Genomic DNA, 22,063 nt, shown 5'->3' with positions numbered 1-22,063 from the left:
TTCCCTTGGACATTGAGGAGCCATACCCTTGCCTGCAACGTAAAGGCGATACAGCCAAGTGTGGACTAATCTCCATCTGTTCTATCTATATGGGGATAGTGTTGCCCCCTTCGCACACGGTTGGATTTCTCCGGGTGCTCTCATTAGTTGGCTGAACACCTAAATATGTAGAGGACTGTAGAACCTCGACAATTGCCGGCTCACCGCATCGCTTTTCTCTGGTTCCTCGCGCCCCTGAGTCGTTCTCTTCGTGAGTGAGTGAATACTGTGCATGTTACACGTTTAAATTATTGTCATCTGTTAACGAAGATTGTAGAGTACTAAATGAAATATATAACCGTGCAATTAGGAGTGGATCAGGATCATAAAGAGGGTGATGTTAATGAAATCCAACTACATACCAATGTGTCCTACAGAATATTTTTTCAATAATTTAATATTACCTGCCATTATATATGAATCATATAAACATGAACATATGATACAGAATCTGGAACAAAAGCTGAAAAGTATGAACAGAAGCATTAAGAGATGCATTGTGGGATTTGTACAGAGAAACAGGAATAGCAACATGTGCATCAAGGAGTAAATGCAAATTAAACATCATTAACTCGGCATTGGCGACTACTATACTGATGAGTCCAAATTTACAAGAATATGTTCCACAGTTGTCCGTCACTGCATCAGTGTTGCTGTCAGTGGGTCACAGCTCAAATTTATTTTGATGTAGAACTTGAGACAAGAGGACCACAATGCACTTCTTCAGGGAATGCTGATGGCTTTTTGCACACGCGCAAGTGGCCGTCTGCTGTTTACGCATTTTTGCATCTTGTTTGACTTTTTGGGGAAAAAATGAATGGGCAGCAAACGTCGCTTGAAGCGACGATAGCAGACGGCCGAGACAGATGAGGGCATGGCAGCCGAAGGAGGGAACACACCAGACACAAAACGATGAGACAAATTGTGCCGTCGCAGGACCGCGACTGTTCAGAAATGCACGTGGGCTTGGGCAGAACACGTCACCAGAAGAAGAGTTGACAGTTGTATGGACGAGACCGGTGGACGGAACATTTTCTACCACAATTGACAAGATGATTTTAAAAAATGCATTCGTAGCACATGCATACCGATGCACTCAACACATCATTCACACGGGAAATTGAACCCACCTGTACATATCCAGCTACAGCGATAGTCAAATTACCCTCGCTAAAGACCGGCACTGAAAAGGATGTTAATGCATAATTGATATCCAACCATGTCAATGCTTAACCCGAAATGGCCTGGCACTGACTGCAAAGGATGATAACGTAGTACACAGAACATTGTTCATGCTCACGCACAGAATTGCGCTTGTTTGAATAAAACCGTCGAAATATATTTGTTCCCGTCGTCGTATTTTGGTAGCATGCTTGTTGCGGTCGTCGGCTCAACGCGATAAACGGTGCAAAGTGATGGCGATGACGGTGCAAGTTACGCATTGCCCGTGCTGTGCTCGTTGATACGGATTGCTATTAATAGGGCTTTTGTAAAAACAGGCGAGACGTGAGAGAGACGTTGCCTCTGCTGTGCTCGTTGATACGGTTTTTTTTCGTTGTCCGAGGGTCCACACCTGTGCGGCCAAAATCGCACAACAAACGCGATTGGGCAGATTGCTTGGAAAGTCCCCTGCCTTCGACTGCAAGCATCCGATTGTGCATCTGGTGGCATAGACGTCCACACAAGTGGTCCGGTTGCATGCAACTAGTTGCATGGAGCTAAGTTCCTTGCAACTAAGTTGCAACTAATTTGCATGGAACTTAATTGCTCGGGTGTGGGCCGGCCGTATAGAGGCAGCTGGTTAGCTCTGCCAGGTTATTACCACTTCAGAACCTTGACCGAACACTTCACATCGCCACTTAGGATTCTGTCTGGTTATCAACAGTGAGAAAAGGCTCTTGACATGCTACATTTCACGTCCAGTCAAATTACCAATGGTAATAACATGTACGTGTGTAGCCATGTGTCAGTCTACAGCTGGATGAGGGCCTCCCCATACTGTGCAGGACATGGGAGATATTTGACCATACTTCAGCATGCTGATCGATGCAAGTTGGTGAAGGTGGGGAACATAGATATGGGAGCAAAGAAGAACATTGCAATGGATTGTTGCGCACAACGTAGCACAGTAGCCTATAACACCTGTCATGCATGATGGTTGCCTATCAAAGCACCGTCCCTGCTCGATGCCTACTGAGCTTTTGAGCTGTTATGAGATTGGGAGGGGGCCATTCTGGGTGATTTGGTTATAGGCTGACTGCGTGTAACGTTCATCATTTCACAAGTTTAAAAGTGGCCCGGTTTTGATGTAGTTACGGTTGCATTGCATCCATTTCATCTCCGCAGCGGTTTTTGGACCGCAATTGAACAAGGACCTTTCAGATTCACTTCTGCGGCCATCTAGAACACTCTTCCTTCCGATATTAGGAAGCCACTGCAGGGATGCACTTTTACATCGAGATTGAAAACTAATTTCTTTACAACGGCTTTTTGTGTTTCGTTTGTTGTCCTTCCCCTGCAGCTTCGATGAACATGGTCGGCGAGGTGAGGCGCGAAAGATTTCTACATGCGTGCGGTGGTTTTTGTTGTCAAATATGAAGCTGTGTGCTCTGTTGCTTTGTTTCGTGTCGCCCTGCAGAAAAGGCCACAGATGGCTCCTTGCCGTCCGAAGACTGGAACCTCAACATCGAGATCTGCGACATCATCAACGAGACGGATGAGGGGTGAGTCCTGTCAAGGGAGCAGATTGCAATCAGATTTTAACTCGACCACCAACACATTCCTGCGGAGGGAGCTGGTAGGAACGTTGGGTTGCTCGGTCAATGGCCAGGGTCAACGGCAGCGTGGTGTATTCCGCAAATATGCCCGACTGTGAGGGTGGGCACAAGCCGGCGTGAGTAGGTTAAACGTTGAGTTTTATAAGGGCACCACGGGGTGACCAGCCCCTCCCCACCCAGCCCCACCCTCCCCACCCAGCCCCTCCCCACCCTCCCCACCCAGCCCCTCCCCACCCTCCCCTCTTCACCCAGCCCCACCCCTCCCATTTTTGGATGCACGACGGACGGACACAATTATCCCCTGTGGGCTGGTGGAACCAGGTGGTTCCTGCCAGTATTATCCTGTCCTGTACCTAATCACTATACAGTTTTAACATCTGCTATATAACAGTTGAGTGTAGCCTTGCTTGTTTTTGTTTTGTTGTGTTTTTCAGACTCTTATGAACATCACAACAATGGCACAAATGGGTTAATCAGTAGCAGCTGCATCCAAGCGTGCCTTGTATAAGCATTGTTCTCATATAAGTAACACTTTCTTGATTATTACATTGGTAGTGTGGAATTCATAGAGAAACTTTTTCATATAAGCATGCTACGAATGTAAGCACAGCTGGCCTGGTTCCCAAGGGAGTGGTGCTTGTATATCCAGCTTCCGCTGTACTTTGTTAAAAAAAATACAAAATCTTGAGACAGAATTTGAGGCGATTGGGTGAACTGGATCATTGTCCAGGCACAACAAACATTAAAGTAGCCAAGACCCTGCTTCATTGTGAAATATCTCTTTTCACGTTTCTGTCCTCAGGCCTAAAGATGCCGTAAAGGCCTTGAAGAAGCGCATCGGTGGAAACAAGAATTTTAAGGAGGTCATGTTGGCGCTGACGGTACGCGCCCTGCTCCTACTGCTCTGCACGCGCACACCGCATGCCGTGCGCTGCCCCGAGCGTCATGTCCCACCTTGTAAGCGTCGACGGATGTTTCATTCACCTGCCAGGGGGAGGCGCTGTGGCGCCATCTGTCGCGGCCGTGGATGCAGTGCAGAAGAGTCTTTTAATCTTCGTCACCTATGCAGGAGCGTTCATCGTCGGGAATGCTCAATCCGCTTCCCGAGCCATAGCTGCCACTCGCAGCCCTGCGTAGTGCCAATCCGTCTAGCTCCTGCACACACGAGTTTATTTAATCGCTCCATCTCTGCCGTCGTCCTGCCGTATACTGTTAAATCCTTTGCTCCCTAGTCCGTGCTGAAATCTAACGAACAAGCGCCTTGAGACATTAGTGGAAGGCGTCTTACTAATAAGAGTAAATGATTATTATTAACGCTGTAGTGCAGATGCATCTGACGTGACAAGGCTATCCCATTATGGTCACCTGTCCATCCAGGTGCTGGAGACGTGTGTGAAAAACTGCGGCCACCGCTTTCACGTGCTCATCGCCAGCCAGGACTTTGTGGATGGGGTCCTGGTGCGCATCATCCAGCCCAAGAACAACCCCCCCACCATCGTGCAGGAGAAGGTGCTCAGCCTGGTGCAGGTCAGCGTGTTCACCCACACCTCCGATTAGCGCGGTTGGCTACGTACGGTGCAAAAGAAGTTAAAACGCACGTACATACGCACGTACATTCTCACACCCGGGTCGCGTTGCACGTTACGGTATTCCCCCGTTATTCACGAATCTTCGAGATTTTTGGCGATGCGCAAATCGCATCTGGAACTCACACGACTGCGGGAAGAGAGCGAAATAAAGTGATGAGAGTTAAAGGGATTAGAGAGAAGGTGATTTTTTTTTCGATTTAAACCTTTTGTGACTGCAGGGATTCATATTCTTGGTTCTTTCAGTAAAGTCACGTAGAAGGGAAAAAATAAAATAATTAAAAATAAAACATAATAAAATGAAATTCTCACGGCATTTCGGCCAGCTCTATTTCTTCACCTGAGGACGGCTGCTTGCGTTGTGGCCGAAACGTCGTGAGAATTTAATTTTATTATGTTTTATTTTTATTATTTTATTATTTCCCTTCTACGTGACTTTACCCAAAGAACCAAGAATAGAGAAGTGTAAATGTTTATTTACATTATGTTTATTATAACTACTTATTTGTTTTGATAATTTGCATGTATTTAATAGCTTATTTACGTATTTATTTAAGGTAATTAAAACGATTTGGTAGGCCAATATTATTATCTGTGAAATTTGCAATGTACGATCATCTCCAGAACGTATCCCTCACGAATAACGAGGGAACACTGAATACATGGCTCATTAAGAATAGTGGGAGATGATGCCAATGTTGCTGCTCCTGCGGTACATTGGTTAACACAGAGCACCTGGACTTAGCGACAACTCGTATGACTGCAATAGCATACGTTGGGATGCTGCCATTGTGTAATGGCACGTACATTGTACAGGGTGCTTCTAAGTCTTTTACAGTAATTTTTTATTACTTTAGTATAAATACATGGTAATTTTGATTCGTATGTTGTTTTTTTCTGACTTTATGTGAACGAAAAAACACATTCGCCCATTTTCTCATTGAAAATGGGTACATTTCAAAATATCACTGTCCTGGTCACAAAAGCAAAGTTTGTGGGGAATAATAGCCATTTTATGTACTTTTGAGGCATAAGCAATTAGGAAATAACACTTACTACCCAGGAACAAAAAAAAATTGTTACACAGTGTAATTAGAAAATGTTGTCAATTGCAATGGCGATAACATGATGACATTTAAATGGAAATCATGATCACGGTCTCACCTGCTCGTGCAATTTCAGCATAACCATGCCGCCCTCAGCGCATCATAATGGGCGTTGCAAAATCAAATAATGCTATTTCTAGGTATTATTTTATAAATAGCAATAGTAGTAATTATATTTAAACACGTTCCTTCGGAGTGGGCAGGTAGGAACTTGGTTGGACAGCGCATTCGTGCGATCCGTGTCACGCGGCACAAGCTGCGTGGGGCGGCGCGTCACGTGGTGCTGAGCCCGCCCGAAGCGCTCTATGAAATACAAATCGAGGGCGTGGCTATGCACGACAGACAGACAAATAATCCCTGGTGGGCAGTGTGGAACTATTGTTCCTACCTGTATATTGTACTTGTTGGTCTTGCACGAAGGACGAGGGAACCACAGCGGCTGTTGCGGCGCCATGAAGAGCAGCGATATAAGCACGTCTTTCATTGGTCATGGGCTGCCCAGCAACAGCAGCTCTGATTGGACTAGACGTTTGCCATCGTAGCTGGGCGCGACAATTCGTGATTTCACAAAGGGGGGGTAGATTTTTTAAAATCAAATCTTGAATAGTCACACGAGGCGCGCGAGTGTGTAGAATATTTAGGCTCGTTAGGCTTTCCGAAGATATTAATCGTCAAACATTTGAAAGAAAATAAACAGACAACATGGCAAGTCCAATAAAACTGTGTTATACAAAGAAAACAAAACCCATACACTGTCGAGCATGATTCGGAGTAAGCATACAGAAAAAAAAATTTGTGTGTGCATAGGGAGATGTTTTTTTATCTATTTATGTCACTCATGATCATCGCCGATAGCACAAACATTACGTAATATTTGTTACAATCTATTACGATCACCGCAACTGGGGCCTGTTATCTGGCATTGGCAGATGGGACCAGAGCCTGCCTTGTCTGTGCCTCATCTGATTGACATTGCCTCAAATCTCTCCGCATCGACACTGGGGAGTGTCGCACGGTCGGCTCCATCTCTTCATTAATTGCTCTCGAACAATACTTACCAATAATACACTAGGTCAAATAAGAACTGTTTATCTTGTCCATCACCGGGACTGCCCTCTGACTCGTTGACGATGGGACCCATCCTTCGCCCCCGGGAACTCGGTGTTGCCATGGTTGTATATTTGACACAGTAGTAGGGGGCACAGCTGGTGCATCTGCCATGCATCTCAGTCAGTCAACCCATGGCACCTGGATCTGTCCCATGACCCCCTTCCGGAAAGTGGGCGTTTGACACTTCACGTGGCCTTAGAGGGCACATAGCCACTTCGTGTGGAAATGGCGGTTGTTGTATATTTGAGTCGTTGTTTTGTTGTTAATTTTGTTTTTATTGGTGACTGAGAAGTTGCACTCTCTCCTCTCTCTCCCCCCACCTTGTTTCTCTGCTATAACCACCTCCACCGCCCCATTCTACCAGCCGTCGATATTTTATTTTTAGGAACGCATCCAGAGATGCGATTACATTTGGATGCTATGTGAATTTAAATCGTCGTCATTATTCGTTTTTCAGACATGGGCGGATGCGTTCCGGAGTGCTCCGGACCTAACGGGAGTGGTACACGTGTACGAGGACCTCAAGAGGAAGGGCGTGGAGTTTCCCATGACCGACCTTGATGCGCTCTCCCCTATCCACACTCCACAGCGGGTCCGTGACCACCACAAAGCTCTTTGAATGGTTTACACACATTGTTACAGTTGTTATTTCCCTTCTAATTTTACCCCAAATGGGCCTTGTCTCTTATCATGCAAGTGTCTATCTTGCAAAGTAATCATACGACGCTGTTCTTGCTTGACTCGAATGATTTGGCCGAATACTTGATTTGGCTGAAAATTGCAAGTACGCAGGATTACAAGGTAGTGCGAGAGATAAAAAAAATGTTGACTTTTGCCACCTTTTATTGTTGCAGAGTTAACATTGTGATACAATTTGCCGAAATGCATTTCTAAGTGCCAAACTCCCCTTCGGCAGATCCAGACACTCTTCTCAGCTCTGGCATTGGAGGAGATGGCATTTTGCGTTGCCTTGCTGCTGTAGGCACACTGTGTGCATTATTTGACGATGCGGGTCGGCAATGCAATTTGTTTTTCAGCCGTTGGAGAGTCATCATGACAGTGGGCATGGCTTGGTCGGTATCGGTCAGCCCTTGGTGCCAAGAGTTAAGGGGGGGGGGGGCGGGTCCCCTTTGTGCCGTGGGGCCCCCCCAATGCAGTTGCACCGCCTGCCTGCTCGATAGCAATGTCGCTGGTTTCACGAGCATTGGTCATAGCGGATGCGAGGCTGTGGGGGAATCGATTAAAGTGCGCATGTGTTTCAACGGCCGATAACTCGCGCGTGAGCGTGCGGCTGCCACGCGTGTTCTGCATGTCGGGCTGCTGACCAGCCGGCCTTCGGTATCGTCCAGACATGAACGGCGGCAGGGAACAGCTTATCGGTCAGCGGGCAGTCCCTTTTTTGACTTCCAGGGAGAACTTTATAAATAACCTATTTATCTTGGGAAAAAAAATATTTACTAATAGCTAGACTTTCTTGGAAGCACGTGGTCATGATGTTCCACCTTACAGTTTGCATTGCTGAAAGGTTAGTGTTATATATATTTTTTTATATATGCGTAAGCAGGTTATGGAAATGGATTAGGTAATGTACTTGGGCCGATGAACACGTCTGATTAATCGGCATTGCAATAGGTTAATTTTAAGGGAAATGTTGTACTTATGCTTCAAGTTACTCTTGTAAATTATTGGATGGCATTCATATGCAATATATGTTTGATTCATCTACTGCAGAAAATCTAACGTATAAGCTTAAACTAAAGAAGCATTTTTTAAGCCGTATCATTGTGATCAAAGTGTCTCGCAAGGATGACCTAACAATAAAAGATAGGAAAACTACACAGCACAACAATTCAGTCCTGTATATGAAACAAAAATTCCGCAAACATGAAGAAAAAGCTATTGCTAAAGGAAATGTAAAATAAAAATACATTTGTATAGATTTTATCAGACACCACCTTTTTTTTTACTCATTGCGCCGGTGTACATTGTAAGCTCCCTTTGACGCACGATAGCGAAACGCCGCAGTCTGAGAGTAAACAATGCACTGACCTTTGACTCGGGCGAGGGCGCAAGCTGGTGGAGTGGATGCCGTGAAATGTTCTCGCAACCGCTATCAGGGCAGACAGGGTCAGAGTTTGTAAACTTGACCATGAGCTCAGACACGTGAGCGAGTCTGAGTGAAGGTGAATACTCTGCAATCGAACGGTCTGCAACTATCGAATGTATACATTTTTACATGCAATGTTTCATTGCTAAGTCTTTCAAAAGCACTCCAACCCTTATTCGTATTAATACGCATGTTTACCAAAAAAGCCTCACCGAGTCTTCAGGCAAATTTGCAGCAGGGTCCTGCCAAGTTTTTGTGGAGGGGGGGCAATGTTGCTGTGTGTGATCCCAATTTGCAGTGTCCATTTCCACCACTGGGATATATATACCAGTTGCAATGTATGGCTTGTCTTTAACTCTGGGAGGAAACTAGAGAACTGGAAGGTAAGCCGTGCAGGGAGAGGGGACATACAAACTGCGCACAGAAAATAAGATATTTAAAAATACTTTTAAAAAAAACACGCTTTAATGAAATGTACCGTACTCGTATTGGCAGAACTCCACGACTCCAGGAAGTGGCCCCGCAGCTTGCCATAGCGTAAGGGACCGTGGTGATTTACAGACAACGTGAGTTGAGCATGGACAATTAGGCCCGTAAAAAATATTGTTTAAAAATATATATTTTGAATTTTTAATGATAGAATATAGTATTGTCATCAGTATGACATACGTATACCAAGTTTGCAGTCGATAAGACATTGGGAAGACGGTTGAAATTGAGTTACAAGATTTTTTAAGGATATGACAACAGACGGAGTGAGTTAAATAAAAGCGTGTAATAAAAAAGCACCCGATTGGAGAATCGAAGCCAGGCCCTTGCTACTTTGAGGCTCAAGTGTGACCACTGTGCCACCCTGATGCTCATTCTTAACCCCTTCTTTATTGCTTCACTCTGATTGTGGACTGTCTTCATCCTACTACTACTATTTTTATTTTACCAGGCAAGGCCCACTGAGCTATGAAGCTCTTTTTACGCAGCGAACTGGTCACAAATGATAGCTCAACGAAGTGGCTTATCATGTGGACATTTATAGCAGCCAAATACTCTAAACGCGTGTTTCTAAACGTGGAGGGAAAAACTGGAGAACCTGGAGAAAAATCCACACGATCACGGGGAGAGACGCATGCCAACTCCAAATATACAACAGGCGTCAATGTCGGGATCGAACACACGACATCATGTATACCAGGCGAGGTAGTTAACATCTCACCACCGTGGCGCCATTAGCAACTCCACCAGGTTACTTTGCTTGTGCTAAAGCATGGTTCACCACCGATTATGCAATTTCATTCTCTTCCTGGGGAAGCCTTTCTGAATTATCAAGACTCATTTTCAGGACGGTTTTCACCGGGATATGTTATCTCTCAGTTTTGTGCATGCATAGGATAGACTAGAGTTAATTTACCAAGATAATGAGTTGCACTTTATCGTGGTAAATTAGCTTTTGCACCACATTGTAGGTAGGTCACAGCTGGATTGGTGAGAACCCACACCTACAGTGGAGAACACTCAAACTATGGATTGACATCGAACATGTCCGTTCTATCTCCTGCAGGCATCTTGTGGCCCTTAATATTAACGTATTGAATCCTATGAACGTATTTAATTATAGGGCCACTTTTTTTTGTTTTGGCACTTAGTTTTAGGCAATGCCGTGAGCACACACATCTTAAGGGACTTGTGTTCTTTCTGCGGCTAATTATATGTAGGTCAAAGCCATGCCGATGTCTGAATCCTATTGAAGCTAATCCAGGTTGGATTAAATTGCATCCGCATGAACCCCCGTGTCCTCACTGTCCCATTCTGCTCCCTCCACCCCTCGCTCTCTCCATACTCGCCCTCTCTCTCTCCCCGTGACCTCGTGTTCCACCCTGCGGGAGCAAATCTTCACTCGCAGGAATCTAGGCGGCGAGGGGAGGGGAGCTGTGGTTGGGACGTGATGTTTGGCAACAACTCGTATGACTGTAATAGCGTACTTTGGGTTTCTGTCGTGGTGTAATTCATTGTACTTGTATGTTTGAACTTCTTTTAGAACCGTACGTAGCCAGCCGCGCTAACCGGAGGTACTGGACTATGCTCTCACATTTGTTCCCTACATTCAACCCACACTGACCACACATGGTGTGGGGAAAGGACAACAAACTAAACACAAAAAGCACTTCTAAAGAAATGGTCTAGATAATTTAAAAGTGCATTGCTCCGGTGGCTTCCTAATATCGGAAGGAAAGAGCGTTCTAAACGGCCGTCGGAAGCACATCTGAAAGCGCGCGATGCAGTGACCGATCCAGAGGTCGCCTGTTCAGTCTCCTGGCACGGCAGTAGAAACACTGGGCGAGATTCTGAAATCGCCCTACCTCTGTCCACCCAGCAGCATAAACGGGTACACCACAATTAGTCGATCAGCAGGTTGCATGCAGTGAGCTAAGGTGTTGAGTATTACCACCACTTCCAAGATGTCTGCCCATGGTAGGAGAGTGGGCCAAATGCCCTCTCGAACTCCTTCTAGTGCAGGCCCTTCCGCCAACAGTCGCGTGAGCGAGTCATTTCAGGGCCGTACCTTTACCTTGCCAATATTATTGATGCTATTTTGAATTTAGCTTTTTGTGTGTGTGTGTAACCGCGTAGTCCACAATCTTAACCGAGGCGAGTGGTGAGTGATGATCTCATGATGTCGCGGCGCACTGGGTGAATTAAAACGCGATTGTTATGCTAATGCAGCATTTATGGAAAATTCTGTCTAAGCATCAAAGGTGGTAAAAATTTGAGGAAAAAAATAAGAATGGTGACCCTGAATCGTTATTCTCAATAGAATGGCCGAGGCAGAATATTGTGACACGCGTATTAACCCTTTTCCATTCCGGAACCGGAAGAAGAAATTAAATAATGTTATCGGTACTGAGGCTCCAACAAGGCCATGCGGGAGGGTGTCTGCCACAGTTTGGCACCAGCTATCATAGAGTGCGGTCTTGTCTCTACAGTTCTCTGCGGTGAGTGCAATAACGGCACTATGGCTCTTAACTAAAATGAACGCTGAACTGATTGTGCGTTCTGAGATTCAGTGGTAAAGGGGACCTGCCCAGCAACTTGCAGTCATCTCGGAACGGGGAAAGGGTTAACCGTGCCGCCTGTCATCCTCGTGCCGTCTGTGTGACGACGCTGCAGAGCACGCCGGAGGTGGACCCTGCAGTGAGGAACACCTCCCAGGGGGGTCGGCCGGCCCCGGGCACCGCGGCAATGTCGGCTTCTGCACCCCCGCACCCACTGCCCCCCGCCCACGCCCACGCGGCGTCCGTGGCGGCCGGACCCATCTCTCCCACTCCGGAACAGGTCGGCACATGGAGGCAACAGCATCACACGGCTTGTCTGCATCTTCCTTCTCCCACCTCGTTCTCCATGCTCAGTTTGTCTCTTTTTGTCAAGACGTGCAATGATTCTTTCCCGGCACGATTCGATTAATTGTTGTCCCTACCCAGAACCTCCGATTAAGCGTAGTTGGCTACGTATTCTGCGAAAGAAGTTCAAATTACATTAGCTTTAAAATAAAACATTTTGCTCCGAGTACAGTAACCTGCACCATCACCCTGGAAGATGCAACAACTTTTCCCAGCTTAGGACTGCACTTGACCGTTGTAAACAGTTCCTGGTTTGTGTGCAGACGTGGTTCTCCCAGACACACTGCTGCCCTGTTGTGTTCCAGGTTGCAAAGCTGCGGAGCGAGCTGGACATTGTCGAGTGTAACGTGAAGGTGATGTCCCAGATGCTGACGGAGCTGGTGCCAGGGCAGGTGGAGGATTCGGACCTGCAGCTGCTGCAGGTGCCGATCGCTAGGAGCATTGCGTTCCCCGCTGTTACAAATTAATGTGTGCAGTTGAAGGCATGAGGGTGCCGCGTTGGTGAACTGTTAACTACCTCGCCTGGTATACAGGCGGTCGTGGGTTTGATCCCGACTGTAATATTCCACTGTGATAATAGTGGAATATTACAGGGCGATATATATAAATAAAATAGAATAATAAAATGCACAGTCACTCAGCTGGTGAATGTTAATGTGGTGAAATAATTTAATTTGGAGCATGTTAATTTATTCCTCTCAAAAAAGGTAAGTAAATAATGACATCGTTGCAAATCCTTAGATAAACAGATTTTATTTTAAGGGAAGATATTGCAAGGTCAGAAATATTCCTTTGCACAAGTTTTACATTTAATGACATCGCAGGAGAGTTTTGGTCTACTTCGTAAAAGTCACAACATTTGACTGTTGACAGATAAACCAAATATGCAAAGGCATGAGCCAGCACTTAAAGAGTGTTAAAATGCAGAGCAGTGAACTGGTCTTTGCAAATCACACTGCCTTACAAAACCCCTTCTACATAGCACATATAAAGAATGCCGATTGTCTGAAACATTGGCCAATATATATATATATTTCCCTTTTTAAGTCCGTATTCTTGATGAATGCGAGTTGTTGTTATTTGTGTTTGTGCACCACTGCCAGCCACATCGCAGTGTCGCCAAATGCTCGTGAAAAATTTCAGCGAACGCCTTCGCCCGTTTCCTCGCTGCGCCATTTGCTCGTCAGGCCCTGCATCAGACGTGCCGCACCATGCAGCAAAGGGTCATCGAGCTGGTCCCGCGCGTCTCCAGCGACGAGGTGACGGCCGAGCTCCTGCGGGTCAACGACGATCTCCTCAACATCTTCCTCCGATACGACCGGTAGAGCGTACACCGGGGCAACACCCCGAGCTCGTACCACCGTCCTTGTCCCGCCATAGTTGCGTTCGCACTCGACGGCTCGTTTGAACAAATGCCCGGTTGTGGCCGCTGCTCTACGTGGCGGGCAGCCGAAGGTAGTGAGGAAAAATCCGCCGTTGTACTGCATGTATGTTGAACTTAAATTTCGATTTAAAGCTTTCGTGACTGCAGGGATTCATCTTCTTGGTTCTTTTGGTAAAGTCACCGTTCGTAGCCAACCATGCTAATCGGAGGTTCTGCACTATTATTGCTCTCACGTTTACGCTGCCTACATTTAACCCGCACCGACCACAAATGGTGAAGCGCTTTGACAAAGCGTGCTACAGCGAGTCCTCGTTTAACGCGGTAGGTGCGTTACTGAAAAGTGCCGCGTTAAGCGAAAACAGTTTCCCCATAAATAATGTAACGATAAAGTTTGGCGAGATTCGATCGATGTACTATGCACACCTCGCATGGAGATGGTGGAACAAATACCTGAGGGTACGCCGCTGCGTTACTGTGTCATTCTGCGTACTGTATCACACCGCTCAGCCGCGCAGCTCGGGAAAGAGTAGTTCGTCGTCGACCGCTCAGAAACTGCATCATAACAGTGCGCGTTCAGCGTTATGACGGTGCGCATTTAGCGTTATAACGGGTACATCCCACGTTGTGTATTCCCTAATGGAAGAACCGTGTTATCGTGAAAGCGTGTTGTGTAATCATGAGTTCAGTGAGGACTTACCATGCATGCACATTCTATTCTTTCGCATGGCAGCAATGTGCTTCAGGAGCTAAATGACAACGCCGGAGTCTGCTAGCCACGAGGGAGTTTCAGGAGAAAGCTTCGTGTAGTTTGGGTAGCAGACCTCGATAGTAGCATGCACATTTACCCATTTTGAATCAAATTTCCTACCTAGACCCGTCATAATATGAGCACTTGGTGTAGTCCATTGCCATAAGCGAGCCCTTTGTTTGATGCGATGAAAACCGCGTGCGATGTTAACCTCGTCAAGCACTTGTGCTACGGTGGCCCCAATAGGCGAGGAGCGGTAGCATAGCAGTTAGCGCGCTGCGCTGTGAGCCGTGCAATACGAGTTCGATTCCCGCTCACGGCCAACAACAGTGACGATCTGAACCAGTCCTGGGCCTTCCCCTAGGTCGAGTCGGCCTCAACACATAAGTACCAGGTGTGTAAACACATCGCCTCTCGAGACACAAAGGTGGCCGGGTGTGGTGCTGACCACCCACCCCGTCGTGTGCTGTGACGGCCTTCGTAGGTGCTGCTCGCTAGTGGCACTCGCCCCAACAGTCTGAGTTGGAGGGCGCGTAGGGGGGGGGGGATTTTTCATCTCTGTCAGTTGATAACTCACAAACGGCAGGCACTTTGCCGTGACATTCTATCACGGCAGCGACGAGGCATTTCTCTTTGCCGCAGGTTCGAGAGATACCGGGCGAGCCGGGCGGCGCAGCAGGACCCCATGGAGGGCGCGCTCGCCGCCGAGCCCGGCGCACTCGCCCCCGCCGCTACCTCCAGGCAACCGGCGGCTCCGAGCTCCCAGGCCGTGAGTGTTGTTGGTCCTCCGCGGGTTTTTGCTGACCGACCGATCGTGATGGTGTGATGGTGGTATTCGCTGTGCAAGGCGGACAGACGCGCTCAAATACTTCTCAGCTGAGTCGAGCATCGCCCCCACCCCCCCCTCCCCCCCGTCTGTGTGTGTGTGTATAGAAACCAGGTCAGGTTTTTGTGCATGGTGCAATATCAGCTATGCACCCACGACGTTCCAAACTGTAATTCGCCGGTCGACCTGTACCATTTCTGTGCGTATATCGGAAGTTGCTGCTCTTATGAATTTGTCTCTCCGCCGGCGCTCATCAGCAGAGAGCGTGTTTTGCCGTCACCGAATCGAGTCGCTCACTTCCCGACATTCCTTTCGAACAAACGGCTGCCCCGCAGAGTGCACGGAACGCAACGGGTTCTGAATCTCGACAGCCTCAACACCACCTTTTCGTATCAGAATCAGAATATACTGGAGGAATCTGGTGAGCTATGAAGCTCTTTTTCACAGATGTCCATCCAGTCGGGACAGGTCAGAACGTTACTACAAACAATACAAAACACGATACTAGTGCAAAGTATAGGAAAGGTAAACAAATCAATCTCGATTTGAAGTTTTCGTGACTGCAGGGACCCATACTCTTTGGTTCTTTCGGTAAAATCACGTAGGTATAAAATAAAATAAATTAAATCACGACGTTTCGATTGCAACACAAGCAATCATCATCAGGTGGGAAACCCACAGCAAGAAATTTTTACTTTTTTTATTTTATACCTACGTGACTTTACCGAAAGAACCAAAGAGTATGTAAACAAATCACTTTAAAAAAATACAAATAAAATATTTTTTATTTTATCAAGTAAAGACCACTGAACTATATAGCTTCTTTTTCAGAAACGACCTGGCTTCAAATGATAGCTCAACGACGTGGCTTATCACGTGGACATTTGTAGCAGCAAAATAATCTCGTGTGAACGCACGTTTCTCAATGTGGAGGGAAACAACCGGAGAAAAAAAGAAATCCACGGGACTGCGGAGGGAGAGAGAATAGCTGTCAGCCTGCAGGGTGCACCTCCTCGTAACTACGGGTGGCGCTACGTGGCGCGGCAGTGATGACAGGCGACGAACGCGATGCACAGAGGCAGCCGTTCTGTTTACACACTTTTGTTGCCGCACTGGACTTTGATATAACGTCTCTTGGCATTCGTCTGATTTGATATATGCGTGACAGCTTCGTCTCGCCGTAAGTCATAAAAAGCTCAAAGTGTAGCTGTTTGCATAATGCCATCTGCAAGAACGATTATCCACTTCGTCTAACATGTATCCCAAACTTCTAGACACTAAAGACCCACTCTTAATTGTTTAATATAATATACACGGAACCTGCAGACTTATAACCCAAAATGTATTAATAACCTCATGGATCCCATTATAAAAGCTCATGAAATTACACTTCAATAGTAACCATAATGTTATAATAATATAATAATAGGGTTTTTCCCCTTTTTTCTGGCAACAAAACTCAAACCTTTTTACATGGAATCATGTCTGCATTAACCACAATACTTGTGGTCAAAATGCAAACAAAAAACACTTTTTTCTTCTTGGTTCTTTCGGTAAAGTCACGTAGAAGGGAAGTAATAAAATAATAAAAATAAAACATAATAAAACAATTCTCACGACGTTTCGGCCACAACGCAAGCAGCCGTCCTCAGGCGAAGAATGAGAACATTATCAAGCTAGGAGCTTATATAGGTGTTGCGAGGAGGAGCGCCTTAACAAAAGAATGTGCATATGAAGAGGAATTTAGCATACCAATGGACAATGCGTAGGAGGTGGGCGGAGGGGTTTCAAAGTCCCATTATGCCCATGCATTATGCAGGATCAACAGCACCACGGGGGGGGCGCAAGGAACAGCGTTAATAAAGGAAAGGAATGTTAGTGATATGTAGCTGCATTTACCAAACAACCACGTAGAAAACCAAAGTAAAAACTATATAAAAAACTAAAATATAAACTGAAACTTACTATACTCTACAATAAGCTGAGTTACTAACAACAAATAATAAATTACAATTCTACGTCGTAAGAAGTATATAATATACTTCCATCTAAACTTTATTCTCTTAGCATATACAGTACTATATACTGCCATAGATAAACCCAACATTAAATTATATACTGTATTGCTGTAAACCACCCTATACTTTATACATTTTAATATAACACTATGTTTTATTCAACTCACCCTAATGTGTATCGAAATGGTTTATTACGTCCTTCCAATGATTGCTAAGCCTGAATCCATCTTCTCGGTTAAAATTGTCTCTGTGTTTGTATATGTGAATCGCCTCATGAACGAATCTCTCATGATAGCCAGATGGCTTGCAGAGAACCTCCGTCTTGGAGAAGTCAATGTCATGTGAGCCCACTGAGTTGTAACAGTGGTCTGCCACGGCTGAGGTGTTTGTCCTACCGTGTTTTAGATCAGCTTTATGTTCACGAATGCGGTCTGAGACGTGTCGTTTGGTTTCCCCAATGTAACTGCTTCCACAGAGGCAACTTAGTTTGTAGACGCCAGGGTACTGTATGTCTGGACTCACATCTTTTACAGATGGTACCAGATCACGGACTTTATGTACTGTGTTGAATCGGACCTGGATCTTGTGTTTAATCAGGATTTTGGAGATCTTTTTTGTGACCCCAGCAATGTAGGGTAAGGTGATGGTCTTGAAAGGCTCCTCAACAGGATCTTTCTTGATGGTTGGAGTGATGGCTTTGCGGATTGTGTAGTCGGAGTAACCATTAGCCTTAAGAGCTTGGCGTACGTGTTTGAGTTCACTGGAAATGTGTTCATGGTCGGAGATGCATTGGGCTCTATGATATAGAGTCTTGATGAGGGAATTCTTCTGGGATGGATGGTGGTGGGAATCCAGTTTTAGATAAGCATCCGTGTGGGTGGCTTTCCTGTAGACAGAGTGGCTCATTGAACCATCAGGTCTCCTTTTGATTAGGACATCCAAAAAGGGTAGCTTGCCATCATTTTCGACGTCCATGGTGAATGATAATATATGCATTGTCCTTGAAACTGATTGGTCCACACCAGGGACGGCTGGACGAAGCTGTCACGCATTTATAAAAAAGAAAGGCTGGTGTCGACCAATCAGTTTCAAGGACAATGCATATATTATCATCGTGTGTTTTTTGTTTGCATTTTGACCGCACGTATTGTGGTTAATGCACACATGATTCCTTGTAAAAAGGTTTCAGTTTTGTTGCCAGAAAAAAGGGGGAAAACCCCTATTACTATATTTTGGTACTGGCAAAGGAGGTCTAATGATGAACCATAATGTTCTGAATGTATATAATATTTAATGTTTACATGATGAAACTGATTTGTGTGTGTTTCTTAATTGTTATCTATTACCCACTACCACAAACCGTGGTAGTATATATTTTTTTATGCCGAGTTAGATCCACGTTTCTGCAGATACGTTCAGCAAATGAAATAATTGTATTTCCATAATAGAGGTTCTTTTTGGTTAAATCGCATAAATTTAAATGTGTCGTTCACCTGCTGCCACCCAACTGCCAATTGGGAAGGTTTGTGACGTCAACATAACGTTTCCATGCGTTACTAGTACAGCACACCGGTGTGTTTTCGACTATGAGACATTAACATCACTAGCCCCGCCCACTCTGTTTATGACCCTAGGACTACACCCTATAAATAAGTAATATTTAAAAAAAAAACTTTCTTTTAAACACGCTTTTATGAAATGTACTAGTAATGGCAGAACTCCACGACTCCAGAAAGTGGCCCCGAAGCTTGACACGACGTAAGGGACCGTGGCCAATTACAGCCAACGTCAGTTGAGCGTGGACAATTAGAACCATGCCGAAGCATAACATTAAAAAAATAATGTTTAAAAATATATATTTTTGATGATAGAATATAGTGTTGTCATCAGTATGACATAAGTATACCAAGTTTGCAGTCGATACCACATTGGGAAGTGGGTTAAAATTAAGTTACAAGATTTGAGGATACAACAACGATAACAACAACAACAACTTTGATTGAAAGCTTTCGTGACTGCAGGGATTCATATTCTTGGTTCTAAAGTCTCATAGAAGGGAAATAATAAAATAATAAAAATATAAAACAATAAAAATTCTCACGTCGTTTCGACTGCAACACAAGCAATCATCATCAGGTATGAAATCCACAGCAAGAAAATTTGAAAAACCGCCACTTTTTCAAATTTTCTTGCTGTGGATTTCACACCTGATGATGATCGCTTGTGTTGTAATCGAAACGTCGTAGTTTTTTTATTTGTACCTATCTACGTGACTTTACCGAAAGACCAAAATAATATTATAATTATGGCTTGCTAATTGGTAAAATGTAGAGTACAGTAAAACCCTGGCGAGCCGAATATTACATTTAGCGAGACCAGGTTGGCATATTTAAATTTAATATCAAATGTTAATATAATGCAAAAAAAGTAAATGTAAGGTAATTTACATGTTATAATGCGTAATTATAATGCACTAGAACATGCTATCTTGTGTAAAATGTAAAATATGTGGTTCAACTGTCATGCATGTACTTAGGGAGATACGTATGTATGTTGAACCTCTTTCATACCAATGTTGATTTGAAGCTTTCGCCACTGCAGGAATCCATACTCTTTGGTTCTTTCGGTAAAGTCACGTAGGTAGAAAATAAAGAAATCACGACGTTTCGGGCGCAACACAAGTGTCCATCAGGTGGGAAAGCATGGTCTGCTGTTGAGGCAGACTGTTTTAAAAGGTTTGAAGTGGGTGTAGCTTAAGGGTTATAAAGAAATGGCCGGGGCTAGTGATGTCAATGTGAGAAATTAGCGTGTAACTGTAAGATAGGAGAGCGGCCTCCTCCGTGCTAATCGGAGGTGCGGGGGAAGGACAACAATCTAAACAAAAATAGCAGTTCTAAAGAAATGGGTTTTCAATCTATATTTAAGTGTATGGCTCCAGCGGCTTCCTAATATCGGACGTTGTTCGATGGCTAGACAAGCCACTGCGAGGATGGCCGGAGTTTGCGTGACGGTTTATGCTGCGTGACGAGATCGGCAATGATGACTTAGCAGAAGGGGGGGGGCGGGGGAGGGGGGCGTCTGACCCCAAGGGACATGAGGAACGAGTGCCAGATGAACATCCTGCTGCCGGGCTTGCTGCTACGTTTCTTGTTGGGGATGGCGAGCAGGGGGAGTGCGAAGGGATGGGGGGGGTCGTGACCTCTGACTGACGGACATTAATACCATACAGCACAGTACACACCAGCACATAATGTACCTCAGTGCTTGTTATTTGTTAGTCTGTAACAGACTGTTTCGGCAAGTGCTGTTAGCGATCACCTATGATGGCCAGCACCGCGCCCGGGCGCTTTTATCTCCCCAGTGGCAATGTTTAACACACCGCACCAAGTGCTCATTTGAGGCTGAGTCGACCTAGGGGAGGCCCAGGACCGGTTCAGATAATCGTCACTGGTGTTGGTCGTGAGTGGGAATTGAACTCGAGTCGCCGGGTTCGTAGAGCAGCACGCTAACCAATATACTACCGCTCCCCACACACACATGAATACATTCACGGCAATACATGTATACATTAATACATTGTTATTGTTTCTTGAAAATCGATTTCAATTATGAGTTTAGCAGCTAGCTGGATTTTTCAGCTCACCGGACCCAGGGCTTATCATCACCTATTGATCCGGCTAGCCGGGATTTCGACGTACGCACGAGTGAAGTCGGTGTACGTTAGCGCACAGATTTGCATCTGCATGGCCTGCGGTGGGTAGATAGGGGGCACTGTAGGATCGTACGCTTGGCCGTGTCATTTGGAACGTCGCGATAAAAATCCACTGGTCCCCTCTGTTGAAGTGGGCCTCCACCGAGCCAGCTTGTGATTATCAGGGCAGGTTAAACTCGTGGGGGCCGGACATCAAATCGATCGGTGTGAGATAACAGGAGTTGGGGGTTGACTTGGCTTTTTATCTTTCTGGGGTGAATAAATAAAATGAGTACCACATGTGTAGGGATATTGTCGGGCATTGTCCTATGGATGGGCTCTTCCCAGCCATAGGGATGTGGAGTTTCCACCATTGGCTCAGAACTGTAAACAGGAGATTAACTTTTGCCTCGATGCTCATTTGAGCAGTAAATCACTTGGACATTTTTATACTCTGCATTCATAATAAACATTGACAATATTGAGCTGCTCAGCTTGTTGGCTCACTGATGCCCAGCTTGGCGATGGGGTTTTCGTAGCCTTTCGGTGGCTGTACAACGTGGAAATTGATGGCTGACTCTGGAGTTTTGAGTGTTATCTCATTATCGTGAGAATTCTCTCCCGTTCCTCTGATCTCCGTGAAATGAAAAAAACACGCAGAAAAAATGACGAAACATCCCAAGTGGGGGATTGTCATGAAAATTAATGATTAAACTCGGCGAGGCTGATAATACGTTTTTCCCCTTTTTTCTGCCAACAAAACAGGTGTTAAGATGTTAAAACACCAAACTGAAACCTTTTACAAGGAATCATGTCTGCATTAACCACAATGCTTGTGGTCAAAATGCAAACAAACCACATACTCGGGGACGCTGTGGAAAAAGTATAAGTAGTACAATTTTTTTTTTTATTATTTTAAAATAATATTTTGTTTTAAATTAAGGGTAGTGAAGCCTGCTGTGTTTATCATCGAGCACGATAGAATACCATGTATATATTTGTTTTAAGGACTAACCATACCGATTATTGTCCTGCATATATTCTACATTGCTCTGCGTGTCCAGTCGAGCCGGGCTCACAGTGTGCTTTGCGTGTCCGTCACCATCAGGCGTCAAGTAACACGTTTCCAGACGGGGGCCTAAAAAACCCGGGACCCGGCGCGTTGGCCACCAACCCGGCAGATGTGGCGAGCAACTCCTTAGCCAGCCAGCTGGCCAGCATCGGTACGTTCACCGCAGCAAAGCCTCACTCACAGCAGGGGGACGCTTCTAAGCACCTG

General features: G+C 45.5%; 1 protein-coding gene across 2 annotated transcripts in view; it reads left to right on the top strand.

Moving 5' to 3' along the window:
• Nucleotides 1-22,063, top strand: part of LOC144944605 (TOM1-like protein 2) — a 63,163-nt gene that overhangs the window by 16,534 nt on the left and 24,566 nt on the right. For both annotated transcript variants that reach the window (XM_078872913.1, XM_078872912.1), the window contains exons 2-10: nucleotides 2,678-2,762; nucleotides 3,619-3,697; nucleotides 4,194-4,343; nucleotides 7,076-7,210; nucleotides 11,888-12,052; nucleotides 12,423-12,539; nucleotides 13,305-13,438; nucleotides 14,892-15,018; nucleotides 21,893-22,007. In XM_078872913.1, coding sequence (XP_078729039.1) covers nucleotides 2,678-2,762; nucleotides 3,619-3,697; nucleotides 4,194-4,343; nucleotides 7,076-7,210; nucleotides 11,888-12,052; nucleotides 12,423-12,539; nucleotides 13,305-13,438; nucleotides 14,892-15,018; nucleotides 21,893-22,007 — 1,107 coding nt within the window. The remainder of the gene's footprint in view (nucleotides 1-2,677; nucleotides 2,763-3,618; nucleotides 3,698-4,193; nucleotides 4,344-7,075; nucleotides 7,211-11,887; nucleotides 12,053-12,422; nucleotides 12,540-13,304; nucleotides 13,439-14,891; nucleotides 15,019-21,892; nucleotides 22,008-22,063) is intronic.

Source organism: Lampetra fluviatilis, chromosome 35, assembly GCF_964198595.1.
Source record: "Lampetra fluviatilis chromosome 35, kcLamFluv1.1, whole genome shotgun sequence".
In the NCBI taxonomy this organism is placed as follows: domain Eukaryota; kingdom Metazoa; phylum Chordata; class Hyperoartia; order Petromyzontiformes; family Petromyzontidae; genus Lampetra; species Lampetra fluviatilis.
This window is presented reverse-complemented; position numbering and strand designations above follow the sequence as displayed.